At 35.3% G+C, this 16,093-nt stretch overlaps 1 protein-coding gene across 2 annotated transcripts in view; it reads right to left on the bottom strand.

Annotated features, from left to right (window-relative positions):
• Positions 1 to 248: 248 nt before the first annotated feature.
• dym (dymeclin) overlaps positions 249 to 16,093 on the bottom strand; it is a 73,906-nt gene continuing 58,061 nt past the window's right edge. Inside the window, exons 17-18 of one of the 2 annotated variants that reach the window (XM_079404788.1) lie at positions 4,429 to 4,610; positions 249 to 1,396 (exon numbers count right to left, since the gene is read on the bottom strand). In XM_079404788.1, the coding sequence (XP_079260914.1) occupies positions 4,461 to 4,610 (150 nt within the window). In that variant the 3' untranslated portion in view covers positions 249 to 1,396; positions 4,429 to 4,460. Of the gene's footprint in view, positions 1,397 to 2,232; positions 4,611 to 16,093 lie in introns of those variants that run through there. The other variant, XM_079404787.1, reaches the window with a different exon arrangement.

Below are 16,093 nucleotides of genomic sequence, written 5' to 3'. Positions count from 1 at the left end.
GATTTAAAAAAATTTAACAATAGTTCTGAGCAATTTTTATTTGTTAGTGATAATGAAAGATTTTTTTAGCAATAATTCTGAGCGTTTTTGAATTTTTTTGATAATTTTGAGCAATTTTGTTGCGATAATTCTGAGCAATTTTTATTTATCTTTTTTTGAGTGGCTTAATTTTTAAGTGATAGTTCTTAAATATTTTTTATTTTTTAGCAATAGTTCTGAGCAATTGTTTTTTTTTTTTTGTGATTTTTGTAGTGTTGCTCTGTGGTTTCTTACTGTCCATAATTAAAATCCTTAAGTCTGTGTGATATTCTGCTCTTTAGATATCAGTCAGTCTACCTTTAACAGCATTTCTAATGCCAAACTGCCAACAGTATGACAGTCGTCATGGTGATGCCCCAGTGGCGGAGGAGTGGGTGGGATCTGGAGAATGACCCAGACATGTGACCTGCTGTCTGCTGGGAAATACCCAGACTGACTGACATTTATACACAGATGTGAGTAATACATTACAAAACACATAAACACATAAAATAAAAACGAGTGACATCAAAAACTTACATTTAATTTATTTATGAGGCAGCTGACTGGTCTTGTTATCAATAAACTATTTAAAAACATTTTTGTTAATTGAAATTAATATAAAAAAAAAATGGAAAATATAAATTTGAGACAAACTAAATAATAATAGTAAAAATGTGGCCTTTGAAGCTAACTGAAATCAGTTCAATTACTAACATTAGTAACTGAAATAAAACTAGAACTGAAATTAATTCTAAAAATAAACATTTAAATTTTTTTTTAAAGGACAAAAAAAAATAAAAAATTCACATTAAAATAAGAATAAAAAATTAACAAATTAAAACAAAACCAAAAATGTAAAAAAGCAATTTCAAAATATAATGAAAGCTATCACAGTAAATAAATAATACTAAAATAACAGTGGACAAAAATATGAAGTGTGTACATTATTACAAAACCTGTGAAAATAAAATGTTCATTCAATTCAGCTCTGATCGCTTGTAACCAATAAACAAATTAATAATTAAAAACAAGAGAAATTATTAAACAGAACTCATCCTCATGCATATTATATTTAAACAACATATAATGGGCCTTGAAAGCTTTTTTTTAGCACTCACTTAACCTTGAGTTGAGGCCACTTTCAAAGCAGTAATTTACTCATTCTCAATAATAATATTGTTTATATGGAATACCAGAGAGACATTATGAAGAATCTTTGAACAACACACATTTGGCCGCTGTCTACTGAAAATACAATACCCACAGTCCCACAGTGCATTCGTTCACCTGAACGACTGAGCCGAGAACAGAGAAGGTGACCTCACAGGTAAGAAGAAAGACACTGCGGCAAAACCTTCACCATCTGCTGCTGGCGCTGAAAGACACACACACACGTCTCCAAATACAGGCTTCAGCTCAATGCTGAACCTTCTGCATTATATGATAACCAGGGTTATTATAGCTGACTAAAACCAAAACCATAAAAAAAACACTTCTGTTGCTTGAAATAAAATAAATGCTAGCTGGAAAAAAAATACATTTTATTTAAGCTAGTTGCCACTAGAAAACAAATATAAAATTACTAAAATAAAAATAGAATTTTTTAAAAATGAGTTATTTAACCAAAATGAAAATTAAAACAGAAAATATAAAAATTCCTATCTAAAACTCTTTCATTACTTGAAATATTTGCAATAAAATATACTTATTTGATACACTAAAATAACAAAAACAAACAAACAAAAAACCCACTAAACTAAGACGAACTAAAATAAAAATGAAAAAAATCAGTAACTAATAAAAATGACAAAAACAACAAAATTACTACAAAAAAAATTCTAATACTAAAATAACAGTGGTGAAAACATAACAGCAATGAATAAATAAGACAAATAAATAAGACAAAAACACAGAAGTAGGTGTTTACGCAGTTGGCATTAGTGGAGTTCAGATCCTGAACATAATACAGGTATAACGTGGTGAAACGTGAAGCTGTTTGAATGGAAACTCTCTGTCTGTGAGCTGTAATTACAGTAAACGCCGGCTTCCTGTGCATTCCTGCAGAAGAACGCACAAACGCCGTCAGCTTTTATCTCCTAAACGACTCATTTTAACAGCAACAGCCATTTAAAAAGAAAGGCGAGTGTCATTTCCGATCGGACCAACATATCAAGAGTTTTCCAAACACTCACAAACAAGCACTTTTTAACTTGATGACTTTATACTGATGCGTGCGGAAGACGCATCACAAAAGGTTTCAGTTACTGACGCCGTTGTAGAAACGCTTCATTTCACAGGCGTATTTGACTCCCATGATTCATTTATTCTGTAATGGAAAGCGCTCAACAGTCACTGTCCTCTTTTTCAGCAGAACTGGTTCAGCACATTCATACTCGCCAAAGAAAATATTCTTCAATAAACAGTTACAGGCCTTAATTACATGATTTGATATGCACTTTAAAGCAGCACAAGAGTTTTGCTGTTATTTTATTGGTGATATTTCACACTGTAGAATCAGTCACAACTAATGCAAACAAAACTCATAAACCAGTTTTATTAGTTCTGTCAGTGAAACCAAAGGAACATGTGAAAACACTCACCAATTCATTTCCAACAACAACTTGCATGTGCCATTTCCTTGCAAATAGTTCTGATTACTTTTTACATAAATCTGCAAGAATGAATCCAAAATAAAAAAAACAAAAAACAGATGCTATGCAAAATACAGGGAAACTAATTATACTTTCTAAACATTAAATTCAATTTAAATACCAAAAACAGTTCCTATAGGGACCTGCAGAGAAAACTAAACTTGTTAAGAAGGAACAAAAGACGTTCTGTTTATGCTGTAAGTTAGTGCCGCAGTGTAACAGGGATGTAATAAGACCTAAACAGATCAGTAACGGGGGAATATTTACTCTACGCTCTGTTAATTATATTCGCAGGACAGGAACGATGTTCCATCTCTGTACCTAAAACTAATAAACAGCAATGCAACGAAAGCAGTGTGTATTTCTCTATACAACAATGTACATGCAATTATCTGAATCTAATTTACATAAATCATACACTAAACTGCATTTACATGAAAGTTGTTTAATTACACAAGTATCTAAATATGTATTATTCTTCTTATTATGCTTAGAAAACCGCTTAAACGCAAGATATTTTCCCAAGTGGCAAAGATGAACGGCAAACGCCAGGAAAGAAATTGACTAAATATAATGACAATAAATAAATTAATTTAAAACAGCAAAGCATCCTATAAAACAAGCCAAAAATGTTCAAATATCATTTATTTGTAACTTACTATATATATAGTGATATGTGATAAAGCTGTGCAGCATAATCAGCTCGTTAAAGGAATAGTTCACACAAAATAAAAATGTCCTCACCCTCAGGTCATCCAAGATGTAGATGAGTTTCTTCATCAGAGCCGATTTGGAGAAATGCTGCATTGCATCAGTGTCTCAGCGATGGATCCTCTGCAGTGAATGGGTGCCGTCAGAATGAGTCCAAACAGCTGATAAAAACATCACAATAATCCACACCACTCCTGTCCATCAGTTAATGTCTTGAGAAGCCAAAAACTATGTTTTTTAAAGAAACTAAACCATGTTTTTAACTTCAAATCATCGCTTTTGGCCAAATAATAATCCATAATAACGCTTCCTCCAGTGAAAAAGTGATCTCCTGTTGTCTCTCACATCAAAATCCACACACAGATTTGTTTAGAGCTGTTTTCTCTTGTATACGTGCTTGATCAGTGCATATTATCATCTTTTTGACTAGAGAAATCAATATTATGGATAGAAGACTCAGATTTTAGTCGGAAACAACGGTTTGAAGCTAAAAATGTCTTAGAAACATGCAGCTTTTGGCTTCAAAAGATGTTAACTGATAGACTGGAGTGGTGTGGATTATTGTGATGTTTCGTCAGCTAGACTCTCATTCTGACGGCACCCATTCACTGCAGAGCATCCATTTTTGAGCGAGTGATGCAATGCTACATTTCTAAAGAAACAAACTCGTCTACATCTAGAATGACCAGAGGTTGACCAAGTTTTCAGCAAACATTCATTTTTGGGTGAACTATTCCTTTAAGAATCATTCCTAATGGGGTCAGAGTATGATTTGTGTTCACCGTCAGTCAGGAAATCTTTTGGTTTGACTCATTTTCCCCACATGTGACCCACAAACAGAAACAAGCAAACAAACGAATGAATATCACAATCAACCAAAGTGATTTAGCTACATCAGACCTGTGACTGAAACCCCAAATCGTACCAATCCCAGAATTCAGTGCAGCTGGCGACGGAGCGGAAGCTGCAGCCCTTTGAGCGGTGCGATGAGGACGGAAGCTCCGGGGTTGGATACGTGACGCGTGAGCTGTGTGTAGGCACTTACACAGACAGACACCTGAAGAGTCTGGCGGCCCGTCAGGGCGAGTCCATGCCGAACAGGTCGATGCCCTGAGAGTTCCAGTACAGACCCACTCCAGAGTTAAAGACCAGAGACCAGACGTACGGGATGAAGAAATCCTCCGGCTGCTCCTCCTCCACGTACTTAAACTTCAGCTCTGGAAACTTCTGCAGGAGAAACACATCTATAAACTCCTGCTGAAATGTTCAAATCAAGCAATGCATCCCTACACAAACAACAACAAACTGGCCAGCAGGTTGTCAGTGAAAAACCTCTCCAATCTTTAAAACACACAAGATATAATATTTGTCCAGATTCATGCAATGAATGGCCCTCAGGAATAAAGAAAAAAGTCCAACGAAGCATTCACATCAGTGTTATTTTGTTATTATTTATATACTAGTATAGTATTTTTTCAATCGAATTAAACTTCATTTTTATATTTTCCTTTTTCATTTGAATTTTTAGAAGTTTTTTAATATTTTGATTTATCTTTATTTTTATTTCATTTTAAGTTTATTTTAGTACATTAACTTAAACTTATTTTTAACTTTTAATTTAAGTTTTCATTTTTCCATTTCATATTTATACTTCATGTTTATTTTAAATCAAATTTAGGTTTTTGTAAACTGATTTTTATTTTTCAGTTTTCATTTTAACGAGTTTTGAAATTTTTAGTAGTTTTCGATTCAGCTCTATTTATGTTTCAGTTTTAGTCATTTTAGTACTTAAACTTAAGCTTTTTTGAACTTTAAAGTGTTTTTAAGTTTCAGTTTTTATATTTCATCTTTATTTTAAATAAAATAATTTAAAAGATTTTTAAAAAGAAGTTTAATTTGTAGTTAACAACACTGATTCAAATGAAGAACTTTGTAAGAAAGTGACCAATTATGCAGTATACTAGTAAAGGATTTATTAATATTAGCTTTTATTTCTATTTTTTCATAAATGTTAGTCATTTTGTTACGTTTAATTAATAATAAAAAAATATTTCATTTAATTTTTATATTTTATATTTAGTTTAATATTTCTATTTAGCTTTATTTTTATTTTACTTCGTTTTAGAAATTTAAGTACTTCAACTGAAGCTTATTTTAGTTTAAGTTTTTAGGATTAATTTTTCATCTAACATTTAAGTACTTCAAGTTATTTTATTGTAGTTTGTTTCTTAGGTTTAATTTTTTTCATCATTTATATTTCATCTTTAACAAAAATGCTTTTTAATAGTTTAGTTAACACTAACAACACTAACATAAACGGTGACAAGAATAACAATAAAAATACACAATGCATTTTTTTCTTTTTTGTCTGACAAATTTCTCACCATCTTGGATCCCATTTATGTTGTGATCAGTTTTGGTGTAAATGTTCACTGTATTCCTGTATAATCTTTAATCGAAATGAAGCATCAATAAGCTTTAACGCTGAATTATTTCACCCTGAAGATCATAAAATGAGACGGATGAGATGTTCAGAAACATGGCCCTAAAGACACAAAGATCAGCTCTGAGATAAGAGTTTAAAGTCAACATCCAGCGTCCATTCTCTTACATAAAATGACTCATTCTGATGAAAGATCACAGATTAAAGATAAATATTTATACTTTAGAATAACATGCACCGATGCAGTGTTCATTTCCTGGGGTTTTATTTTGATTGCCACATCAGTGAAGTGCAAATGAGGAGCGTAAATAAGCATTGATAATGAGCGCTGAACACAGATACGGTGTGTGTGTTATCTGATTTCAGGTGAAGCGCTTGCAGTTTTGACGCAGGTGTAATTCCATCCACCTGTGAGGTAAATACACTTCAGTTTGATTGATTATATGACACACGGGAACACCTCAGATGCTGCTTTTCATGTTTAAATACAACCCTCTTAACCTCTGGTAAAGCGATATGTGGCGCTAGTATCTGAGACGCTAGCGGTCGTCTCCTGTGTGCTAATCAGGTGAGGAGGAGGAGGAGCCGGAGCCGCAGGGTTTGAGTTCCTCTCGCTGACAGCACAACACTGAGCGTCTACGTTTACACCGGCCTCGCTATTGTGTGCATTTGTCATTCAGTCATTTTCCTTTTCATAATCGCAACGTTAAAAACACTCAACGCTCGGGTCAGTTTGGGTTTTTATGTAATTTTAACATCCAAATAATTTTTAATTAACAGGTAAGTTAGCAACACTGTTAGCCTGCGACTAGAGATGTTCCGCTACCCTTTTTCCCTTCCAGATACCGAGGCACAGGGTATCGAGCGATACAGAGTACTGATCCGATACCTGGGTGAGTATCTGGTTATACAGCTGTATGTACTGCTAGCCCTGTATGAATTGATACAATTAGTTGATGGTGTGCTTCACCATCTATATATATATATATAATGCGCAAACCAACGAGATTGCCGTTTGCGCATTAGTTCCGCCCACTATCAGAGAACCTGGCAGTTCTTAAAAGTTGAAGAATTCCAAAGGAACTCCTTTATTTTGACAGGAAAATACAACAAGGAATATCGTTTACACGTAGCGCGTCAATTTTGCATGGTATGTAGGACTCTCTCGCTCTCGCTCTCTCTTTGCGTGTGAGAAAAAAGCAAAGCAACGGCGAGTCGTGCGCTACACAGAGCTTACGGTACGTCAAATACAGGTGTGCTGTGCAACCATTCAGATAAGTGGGCATAGCTATAGGTCTTGTTTAAGAAAATGGTATCGGATCGGGATCAAGTACTCGCCAATACCGATGCCAGAATTGTTTGTGGTATCGGTGTAATTTCCGATACTAGTATCGCAATTGGAACAACCCTACCTGTGACAGTGATTTCTCTAATATCTAATGTCACTTCAAGACTGTGGGTAATGTTGCACATAACCAGTCCAGGAATGATGTTATAAAAAGTATTTTTATGCTATTAAACTAACTTGAGGCTTTAACTGAAACATAATTTCACATCTCAGATCATGGTAGTTATCAATTTACATGACAATTTCAGCAAGTTTCCCTCAAATTCACATGAAATATAAAATATTATTGTTTTGCCCTAATGAAAATCTAATAGAACACACACGCACATCTAATGTAAAAAAATAAATCTATTGATCTATCTATCCATAAAATGTAAATCTAGAGAGAGAGAGAGATATATATATATATATATATATATATATATGCATACTCATATGTGATAAGGGTACAGCGAACCAGTGTTGCCAGGGTCGCGGTTTTCCGCACAATTGGGCTATTTTGAAAATATAGTCGAAGGAAAAATTACAGAGCTGTGGGTTGCGGTTTTTTTGGCCTACTTTTATAATGTAACACGGCCGCCCAAAGTGTATGCATGTATGTATATATATGCAAAAGGAAGTTATTACAAACACTCGATGGTGGTTTAAAGTGAGTTCTGAGTAAAAGTGTACTTTTAATCTCATAAATAGTCTTATGATGCTAATGTTAGCTCTAATGCACCTGCAGAACAGGTCCAATTCTTCTTCATAATGCATTTTGTCATAATACTTCATGTAAGGTCACAAGAAAATGTTTTGTTGTATTTAATTAGAAATACTTTTGATAATAGTTGGCTAAATATATACTGGGATTGAAGTAATGTGGCATGGTAAACGTTTTATTGCCAGTATAAAGGCTGATAATGGCTGAACAAAAGAATACAAAACAACAAAAGAATAATAAGGATTATGTCTCATACTTTGTGGAGGTGTGAAAGGTTCTGTTTCCTTAAACTAGTTTGTCATGCATTTCTTTATTTCAACAGATTTACAGGTAAATCCTAGTATTTTAAATTTGCGATTAATCACAGTTCATGACTGTGATACCAATGATACCAAGATATCAATGACTGCTGACCCGTCTCTAAACAAACACAACGACTGATTCCTGCCCACAGGAAACTCTCAAACGTATAGGCTGACTTTTAGGAAGAGCACTTTCTGAAACAGGAAGCTGTCTGTCTGTGGCTTCGGGTAACGCCGTTCACTCTTGGCTTTATTTGCAGTACCACAGAAATTCTCCTTCCGTTCTTTTCAGAGGCCACGGAGGAAAAGAAGCCCAGAAGACATGAAGGAACTCCTTTCACTGGAACTTTACAGTTCCCCTGGAGCGATTCTGCAAACAAATGCTGTTTCCCATCAGTGTAAAAAAAAGAGGAGGCTGGTGAAACGTGGCTTTTTAACGGCTGCTGCCACGAGCAGCTCTCTGGAAGTCCTTCTTTGCCACAGAAATTTTAGCGTTTGTGGCAGAGAAAGCTTTGTAAAGGTTTACATTTGTGGAAAAAAAAAATGCAAACTTGACAGGTCATGCAAACGTAGCCTGTCATACAAACAAAACAGTGTCTAGTGATTTTCTCGTGGATTTACATGAATGAATATGCACTTGAGACTCAAATACATGGCACTGGCATTGTAAATAAATTTGAATAGGATTAAATTGCAAAGTGATTTATCACAGCTGATAATCAATTCAGAAACGGACACTGTGTGCCAATTTATGCCACAGAAAAGACCGTATTCATCTGATTTATGCATTTCTGCATCAAAATCTATTTCCAGTATAATTCTGCAACGTGACATCCTAAAAGTCTAAATACAGAAATTGTTCTTTGATACGTGAATTCAGGTGGCATCAAAGCATAATATCTAATGCAATCTGAAACATTTCAAGCATGATGATATCATATACTCATGTATATAAATATTTACAAATAAATGTACAAAATGCATATATTTATCTTTTTTTATTAGTGTTAATTTCATGATGCACATTTGACCAAATTCTCATTGAATTATTTTAAATTTATTTGTAAATAAAATAAATTTTATTTACAAAAATTTCCAATTCATTTTTATTAGGGCAAAGCAAAAATATAATTACCGTTTCTTAAATAAAATTTCTGTAATAAACAGATTTAAATACATATTTAATCTAATATATTTACTGCAAATATTATATTCTAAATATATAAATATATTCTTTTAGTACAGATAGATAGACAGATGATAGATGGATAGACAGATAATTTTAAATATAATTACATATAAACTGTGGATATTTAGTGCCAGCCACAAGTTGACTGATATTTGGCACTACCACAAACAAAAGCATGTGTGTGTCTCCTATTTGCATGTGCTGCCAAGTGCACAATTATTCTTCATACGACCTGCACTACAGCCACAACGTGCATGCAATTCATAAGATTTCACAAGCAAATTAGGACACTTTAAACCAGAGTCTTAGCCGGGAATAAATGAGAAAACCATGAGCACACCTCGCACAATCTGCTTTTTCATAATCCGATTTCAGATCTACTGCCCGTCCACGTCACAAAGAAAAACAAAGGTCGCTTTCCAACAGCTTCACGCTCTCTGCTCCTCTCTGGCAGAATGAGCCACTGGAACCATCACAAGATTAAAAAGCAGCTGAAAACACACACTTCCACAGCAATCATGCATTACATGGAAATCAAACCTCTCACGTTGGCATTAGCGCCATGCTAATGTCACACAACATATACATGTGTATCATCTAATGGTGGTTTTCTAATCAGAATAAGCTATAATGTGCTTTTCGAATGATCTTTAACACCCTACAAAGCTTCTAAGATTCTTAAGTGAAGAAAGAAGCCTGGTTGTGGTGTATGTGTATGTGGTGTATGATTGGTATTCAATCAGACAGTCGCAGGTTTTTGAACAGTAGCTACAGGAATCGAGAGCCAACACAAACAGCCCAAACCCAATCCAGCTCAACCAAACGCTCACAATATCCTACATAAAACATGCAGGAAGTGGCTGGCGACGGGCCGCCCCGGCCAAAACCAACAGCTGTGAGGTGACTGGTCCATCAACAGCGATCTGACCCAACCGATCTGAGCCAGAGCTCAGGTGAGTCGCGGGCCAATCGACAGCAGGTAAGCTGCCCATCAGCGTTAATAATGCATTGGCATCCTATCATATTCCCCAGCACTCTCATTGTGCAAGACAGAGGCCGCATTGAAGCGCTTTCATATCTGACTCCACAGAAAGGGCTCAGAAGTTGGCTGGACTCGCTGACTCTAGGTCTGCTGGCTCGGCTACACTGCGGCTCTATTCACGGCCTCTGAAAGTCTGTCTGTTTCTTTCAGACGCCATGCGAGCGCACGGACCCGGCCTGTCACACGTGGGAGCACATGAAGCGACTCGCGTGATGAGGGACTCGAGGTCAAAAGGTCAATGGCTTTCAGGATGGCTGATGGCAGAACACAAGGAACATTTAGTTCATTCTTTATTGTCTTCAAAACTCTACGGGTCAATGAGTCAAGAACACGTCAAGAGCTTGTCTTGGTCATATTTGTCCATAAAATCAAAAGAAATGATGTTCTGAATGAATATATATAGTGACAGTTTTTTCTGAAAAGTGAAAAAAAAAAAAAAAAAGTCTAATTTTAATGCGAAAGTAATTATAAAGTATTAATACATATACATATACATATACATATATATATATATATATATATATATATATATATATATATATATATATACATATACATATATATATATATATATATATATGTATATGTATATACACATATATAGAGAGAGATAGATATATACACATACACACAAATTAAAATAAAAATTATATATAAAAAAAAAAAAATGAATTGCAACTTGCAGCAACAAATCATCTTCAGAATTTAAACGTTTGATGACCTTCAGACAAATAAAACCTCCGTTGTCATGAAGTGACTCAAACGAATCAAAACATTCAAGAGGAAATAAAGCGGTGCTGAGATTGCTGTCAGAGTACACATGAGCTCCACTGAGGGCAGATGTAAACCCAGAGCTATTTAAACTCTCAGATGTTCTCTGAACTGAAGTCTTGCGTCAAACTGTTCTCTTCTCAGTTCTCAAACACACACACACAGACATGCCCCCCCTGCAGGGCCCCAGTGTTTCCTGGGAAGAGAAGGGCCAGACAGTGCCCGGGCAGAATTGGCTCATGGTTGGCTGCGCTCCAAGGTCGCCTGTCGGCTTGGCCCTGGTTTGCGGCAGTCGGAGCCTCAGAGCAGAGACGCTTCACTAACACACACACACACACAAGGAAAACAGACGCTGATGATTTTATGTAAGAATGCAAACACACACATATTAAACACACACAATCATTCAGTTTGAGCTGAGAGATTGAGAGAGGGTAACTCGTGTCTGATTCAAAACATACTGATAAGAATTTATGCAAAAGTGGATATTACACATCCATAATGGAGTCAAAACGTTGCTCTAAAGACAAGTTGTTAGATTTGGATGAAAGATTGTTTGTTTGTTTTTTCTTTAAAATAACATGCAATGATAAATTTAGCAAATAAAACTAAAACTAAAATAAATAAAAGACCAGAATCATTTAGACTACTGTTCAAAAGTTTGGGGTCAAGATTTTTTTGTTGTTTAAAGAAATGAAAACTTATATTCTTTTAAAATATAAAAAAAACTTATATTATATTAACTTATATAAGGATGCATTAAATTGATCAAAAGTATAATATAATGTTATAAAAGATTTGTATTTCAAATAAATGCTGTTCTTTTGAACTTTCTATTTACCAAATATCCTGAAAAATAAAATGTATCACAAATTCCAGAAAATATGAAGCAGCACAATTGTTTTCAACATTGATAATAAATCAGAAATGTTTTTTCAGAATGATTTCTGCAGGATCATGTGACACTGAAGACTGAGTAATGATGCTGAAAATTCAGCAGGAATAAATTACATTTTAAAATATATTCATATACAGAAAATATATTTAATTTTTTTATATATATTTTTGATCAAATAAATGCAGCCTTGGAATATATGCAGCAGAAGAGACCTTTATTTAAAAAAAATAAATAAAATCGAACCGACCCCAACGTTTATTATGAAATTAAACCCATTTTAGGTTGACTTACTGTAGAAGCACAGACTGAGAACATCAAAATAAATTTGGCTTTTAAATGCATTAAGAAATCATCCAAAAAAACTAATTGAGAAAGCAGTCTCTTTCATGACAAGTGTCATATTTGAGCGATTATTTCAAAATGCATCCAAAAGTCTTATGAAAGCATGTCTGAGTGCGTGTTACGCTGATGTGGCCCTCCCTCACAGGAGCCACGGTGTCTCTGTCTTATCACCACACAACACGCACACACCAGAGCACTGGCCAAACAACAAATTCCACCACCTCTGTCACTCCGTCCACGTCACATGCGGCTGTCGCTGCTCCTATTCAGCACTGAAGAGGGAGAGAGAAAGAAAACAGCAGAGACCGAAAGAGGTAGAGCTCTGCGCAGACAGGCAGTCTGGCCCTTCTCGCTTCCTTTGTGTGTGTATGTGTGAGTGTTTGCGGTGGAATAAGGGCCGTCTGTACCAGGGCCGAGAGTACGGAACATCCCTCAAGCACACAGTTGTTCTCTTGGGACTCTGATTCTGATAAGTGTTGCCCACTGCATGCTTGAGTGTGTGTGTGTGTGTGTGTGTGTGTGTGTGTGAGCATGAGTCTGGATGTCTAGACAAGAATTTTTCAATCCCAGTCATGGGGACGCCCAGGACACAAACACAACACACACAGATAAATTGAAAACGTACGGATAGAAATGCACACACACGCCAATAAACCACTAGAGAAAACCTAGCAGAAATTAGAGATGTAAGACTATGCATTTTCAAAATCAACAGTAGACAGAAGAACCACAGACAGTCATTATTTTGCAGTCTTTCATAGAAAAATGTATAACTTATAATTAAAACCTATTTGTAAATATATGTATATTTGTAAACTATATGAAAAGTACATATAATTATATATTTAAAAACGTTTTTAAATAAAAGACTTTGTGGTTTACAAATATAGGCATTTATGTACACATAAATAATTGTATATATTTTTAAAAAACAAATGTTTTAATTTTAAAACAAATTAAAAGATGAATATGAGACAAAACTACAGAATGTCACATTTTATTATTGGGTGATTCAACACATAGATTTAGAGTTTCATCGCTCTATCTGATGTGAGCATAAGTATTGTAACAGTTGTCTCAAAGGTCTTTCTAAGTGATCAGATGTGTCCTGTTGCATTAATTCTTCAGATATTAAAAGCAGGGAATGTGTCGTATCAGTTATATCCATTACTTCTGTATTCTGAATCTTGCATTCGATGATGACACATACAAACCAGGATGAAGATGAGGGAGCTGACTTTGAGAGAAAAGCAAGCAATTTGAATGCTAAAAGAAAAGAGGAAGTAAGTTAGAGCTCTAGCAAAAACAAAGGGCATGGAGAAATCACGAGTTTGGAAACCATCAGCAACACCAGCAACCAACAACGACCTGATCAGCTGAGAAAACAACAGTAGCTGATGACAGACAAATCATAAAAGCTGTGAAAATGAACCCTAAAAGACATGTCTGTAAAATCACCAACAACTTCCAGAAAGCTGGGGTGATGCTCTGACAATCTACTGTCCTCAGGAGACTTTGACACAGAATTACAGATGCTACACAGCAAGATGCAAACCTCTGACCAGCACCAAAAATAGAAAGGCAAGATTAGAGTTTGCAAAAAACACAAAGGTGAGCCAGAAGAGTTTTGGACTGTGTTTATGGACCGATGAGACAAAGATGAACCTTTATCTAAGTGATGGGAAAGAAAAAAAGGGAACTGCAAATGATCCCAAGCATACAGCCTCATCTGTAAAGCATGGTGGAGGTGGTGTCATGGCATGGGCATGCATGGCTGTCTCTGGAACAGGCCCTCTCAACTTTACTGATGACTTAATGTATGATGACAGGAGCAGAATGAATTTGGAAGGGTACAAAACCATCTTGCCAACCAATATTCAAGAAAATGCCACCAGAGTCATTGGGAAGTGCTTCATATTGCATCAGGACGATGACCCAAAACACCCTGCCAGTTCAGTCAAGGAATTTATAAGAGCAAAGAAATGGAAAGTCTTAGATTGCCCAAGTCAGTCTCCAGAGTTAAATCTGATTAAACATGAATTTCACCAGCTGAAGAAGTGGTGAAAAGTATTTCAAAGGATGAGAGCAAGAGTCTGGTGATGTCTATGGGTCACAGACTCACTGCTGTGATTGTGTGCAAGGGATCTGCAACTAAATAATAGCTTTTAATCTTTTATATCTGCCTTATATTCAACTGTCCCAATACTTATACTCACATCAATGAGTGGGATGAACTCTAAAAGTGCTGTTCTTTTTATTTAGTAAAACATGTATGTGTTGAAACGGCTAATAATAAAATGTGACATTCTGTAGTTTTGTATAATATTCATATTTTAATCATATTTACAAATGTCTTGACTCCACAGCCAACAGAGCAATTTTGTCTTTACTGTTCCAATACTTATGGAGAGCACTGTATATATTATGTATATGTATATATGTATGTATATATATATTGCTCTAAACGTGACAAGCTTTATATGAAGGGCTTTAAAAAAACTCGTAGGATATAGTAGCCCATAGTTTCAGTTTAAAGCGGCTCGGCCCGTCTGATGCTCTGACAGAAAGGTTGCGTGTGCCGCTGACAGAGACACGTTGGTTTAAGCTATGTGCTCTTTTCCTAAATGCATAACTTACATTTCACAGGTATATTCTCCATCTGTAGATGTTAGAAAGGAAATATTTCCATTTTGCTGTCAGAAGTGCATGAGCTTTTGCTTTGCGATTCTCCGCTAAACTTCACAGACTTTGTTCAGAACGAGCACCGCGCACACGCGCCAAACAGACAGAGCGCAATAAAATAGGAGCGCAATAACTCTGACTAAAATATACATTTTGCTGAAATATTTGTAGTTGGACAATATAAATGTGACATCTGTAGAATTTTAAATCTAGTGTATATTTGTATGAAAGCACTAACTGTAAAGTGACTGTAGTGGGGTAATTTTTTTTACTTTCATTTTTAGTAAATTTAACTTCTACTTTAAAAGCATTGTTTTTGTTTTTAGATTACAATGTTACAATGTTAGAATGTAATGTGATTTTAATCATTTTTTGCACATAATATATGCGTACATGCTTACATTCACTTTATTTATTTGTTTAATCCAAATACAAAATACCGAGATATATACCGTATACTGCAAATCAGCCAAAAAATACCGAGATATGAATTTATGCTCATATCGCCCAGCCCTAATATATTGTTATTTTTTAAACTAACTGGTTTACAGATATACATCTTTTTCATTGAAGGTTGATCGTTCAAAAATAGGCCAAAGCAGTCCATCTGAATGTGTTTGAAAGGGGATGAATTCAAAGACGTAACGTATCTGGGCTGATTTTATTGAAATATCAAAACTAAACACAAAGACATCTAGATAAACTAGTCAGCCACTCTCAAGTGTTACTGGAAAACAGATCTGGTCTGTCTGCTACAATGCCACTTATTCTTCATCCACACGTAAGTAAGTTGTATACCACTGTATACATTGTAAACCGCCATATCGCTCAGCCCTACAAAGACTCGGTGACAAGAACGTCTTGCTCCTCATAATGCTGTACACACTGAGATGATCAGACAATATCCATGAGCGATCGTCCTCATTCATCTGCTCATTAACATGATGGATGTCGTCTGTGAGATCCGAAACACTGAACATGTGAAAGAAC

Source organism: Barbus barbus, assembly GCF_936440315.1.
Source record: "Barbus barbus genome assembly, chromosome: 43".
NCBI classification, from domain to species: domain Eukaryota; kingdom Metazoa; phylum Chordata; class Actinopteri; order Cypriniformes; family Cyprinidae; genus Barbus; species Barbus barbus.
The sequence above is the reverse complement of the archived record's forward strand: the minus strand, read 5'-3'. Positions and strand labels throughout refer to the sequence as shown.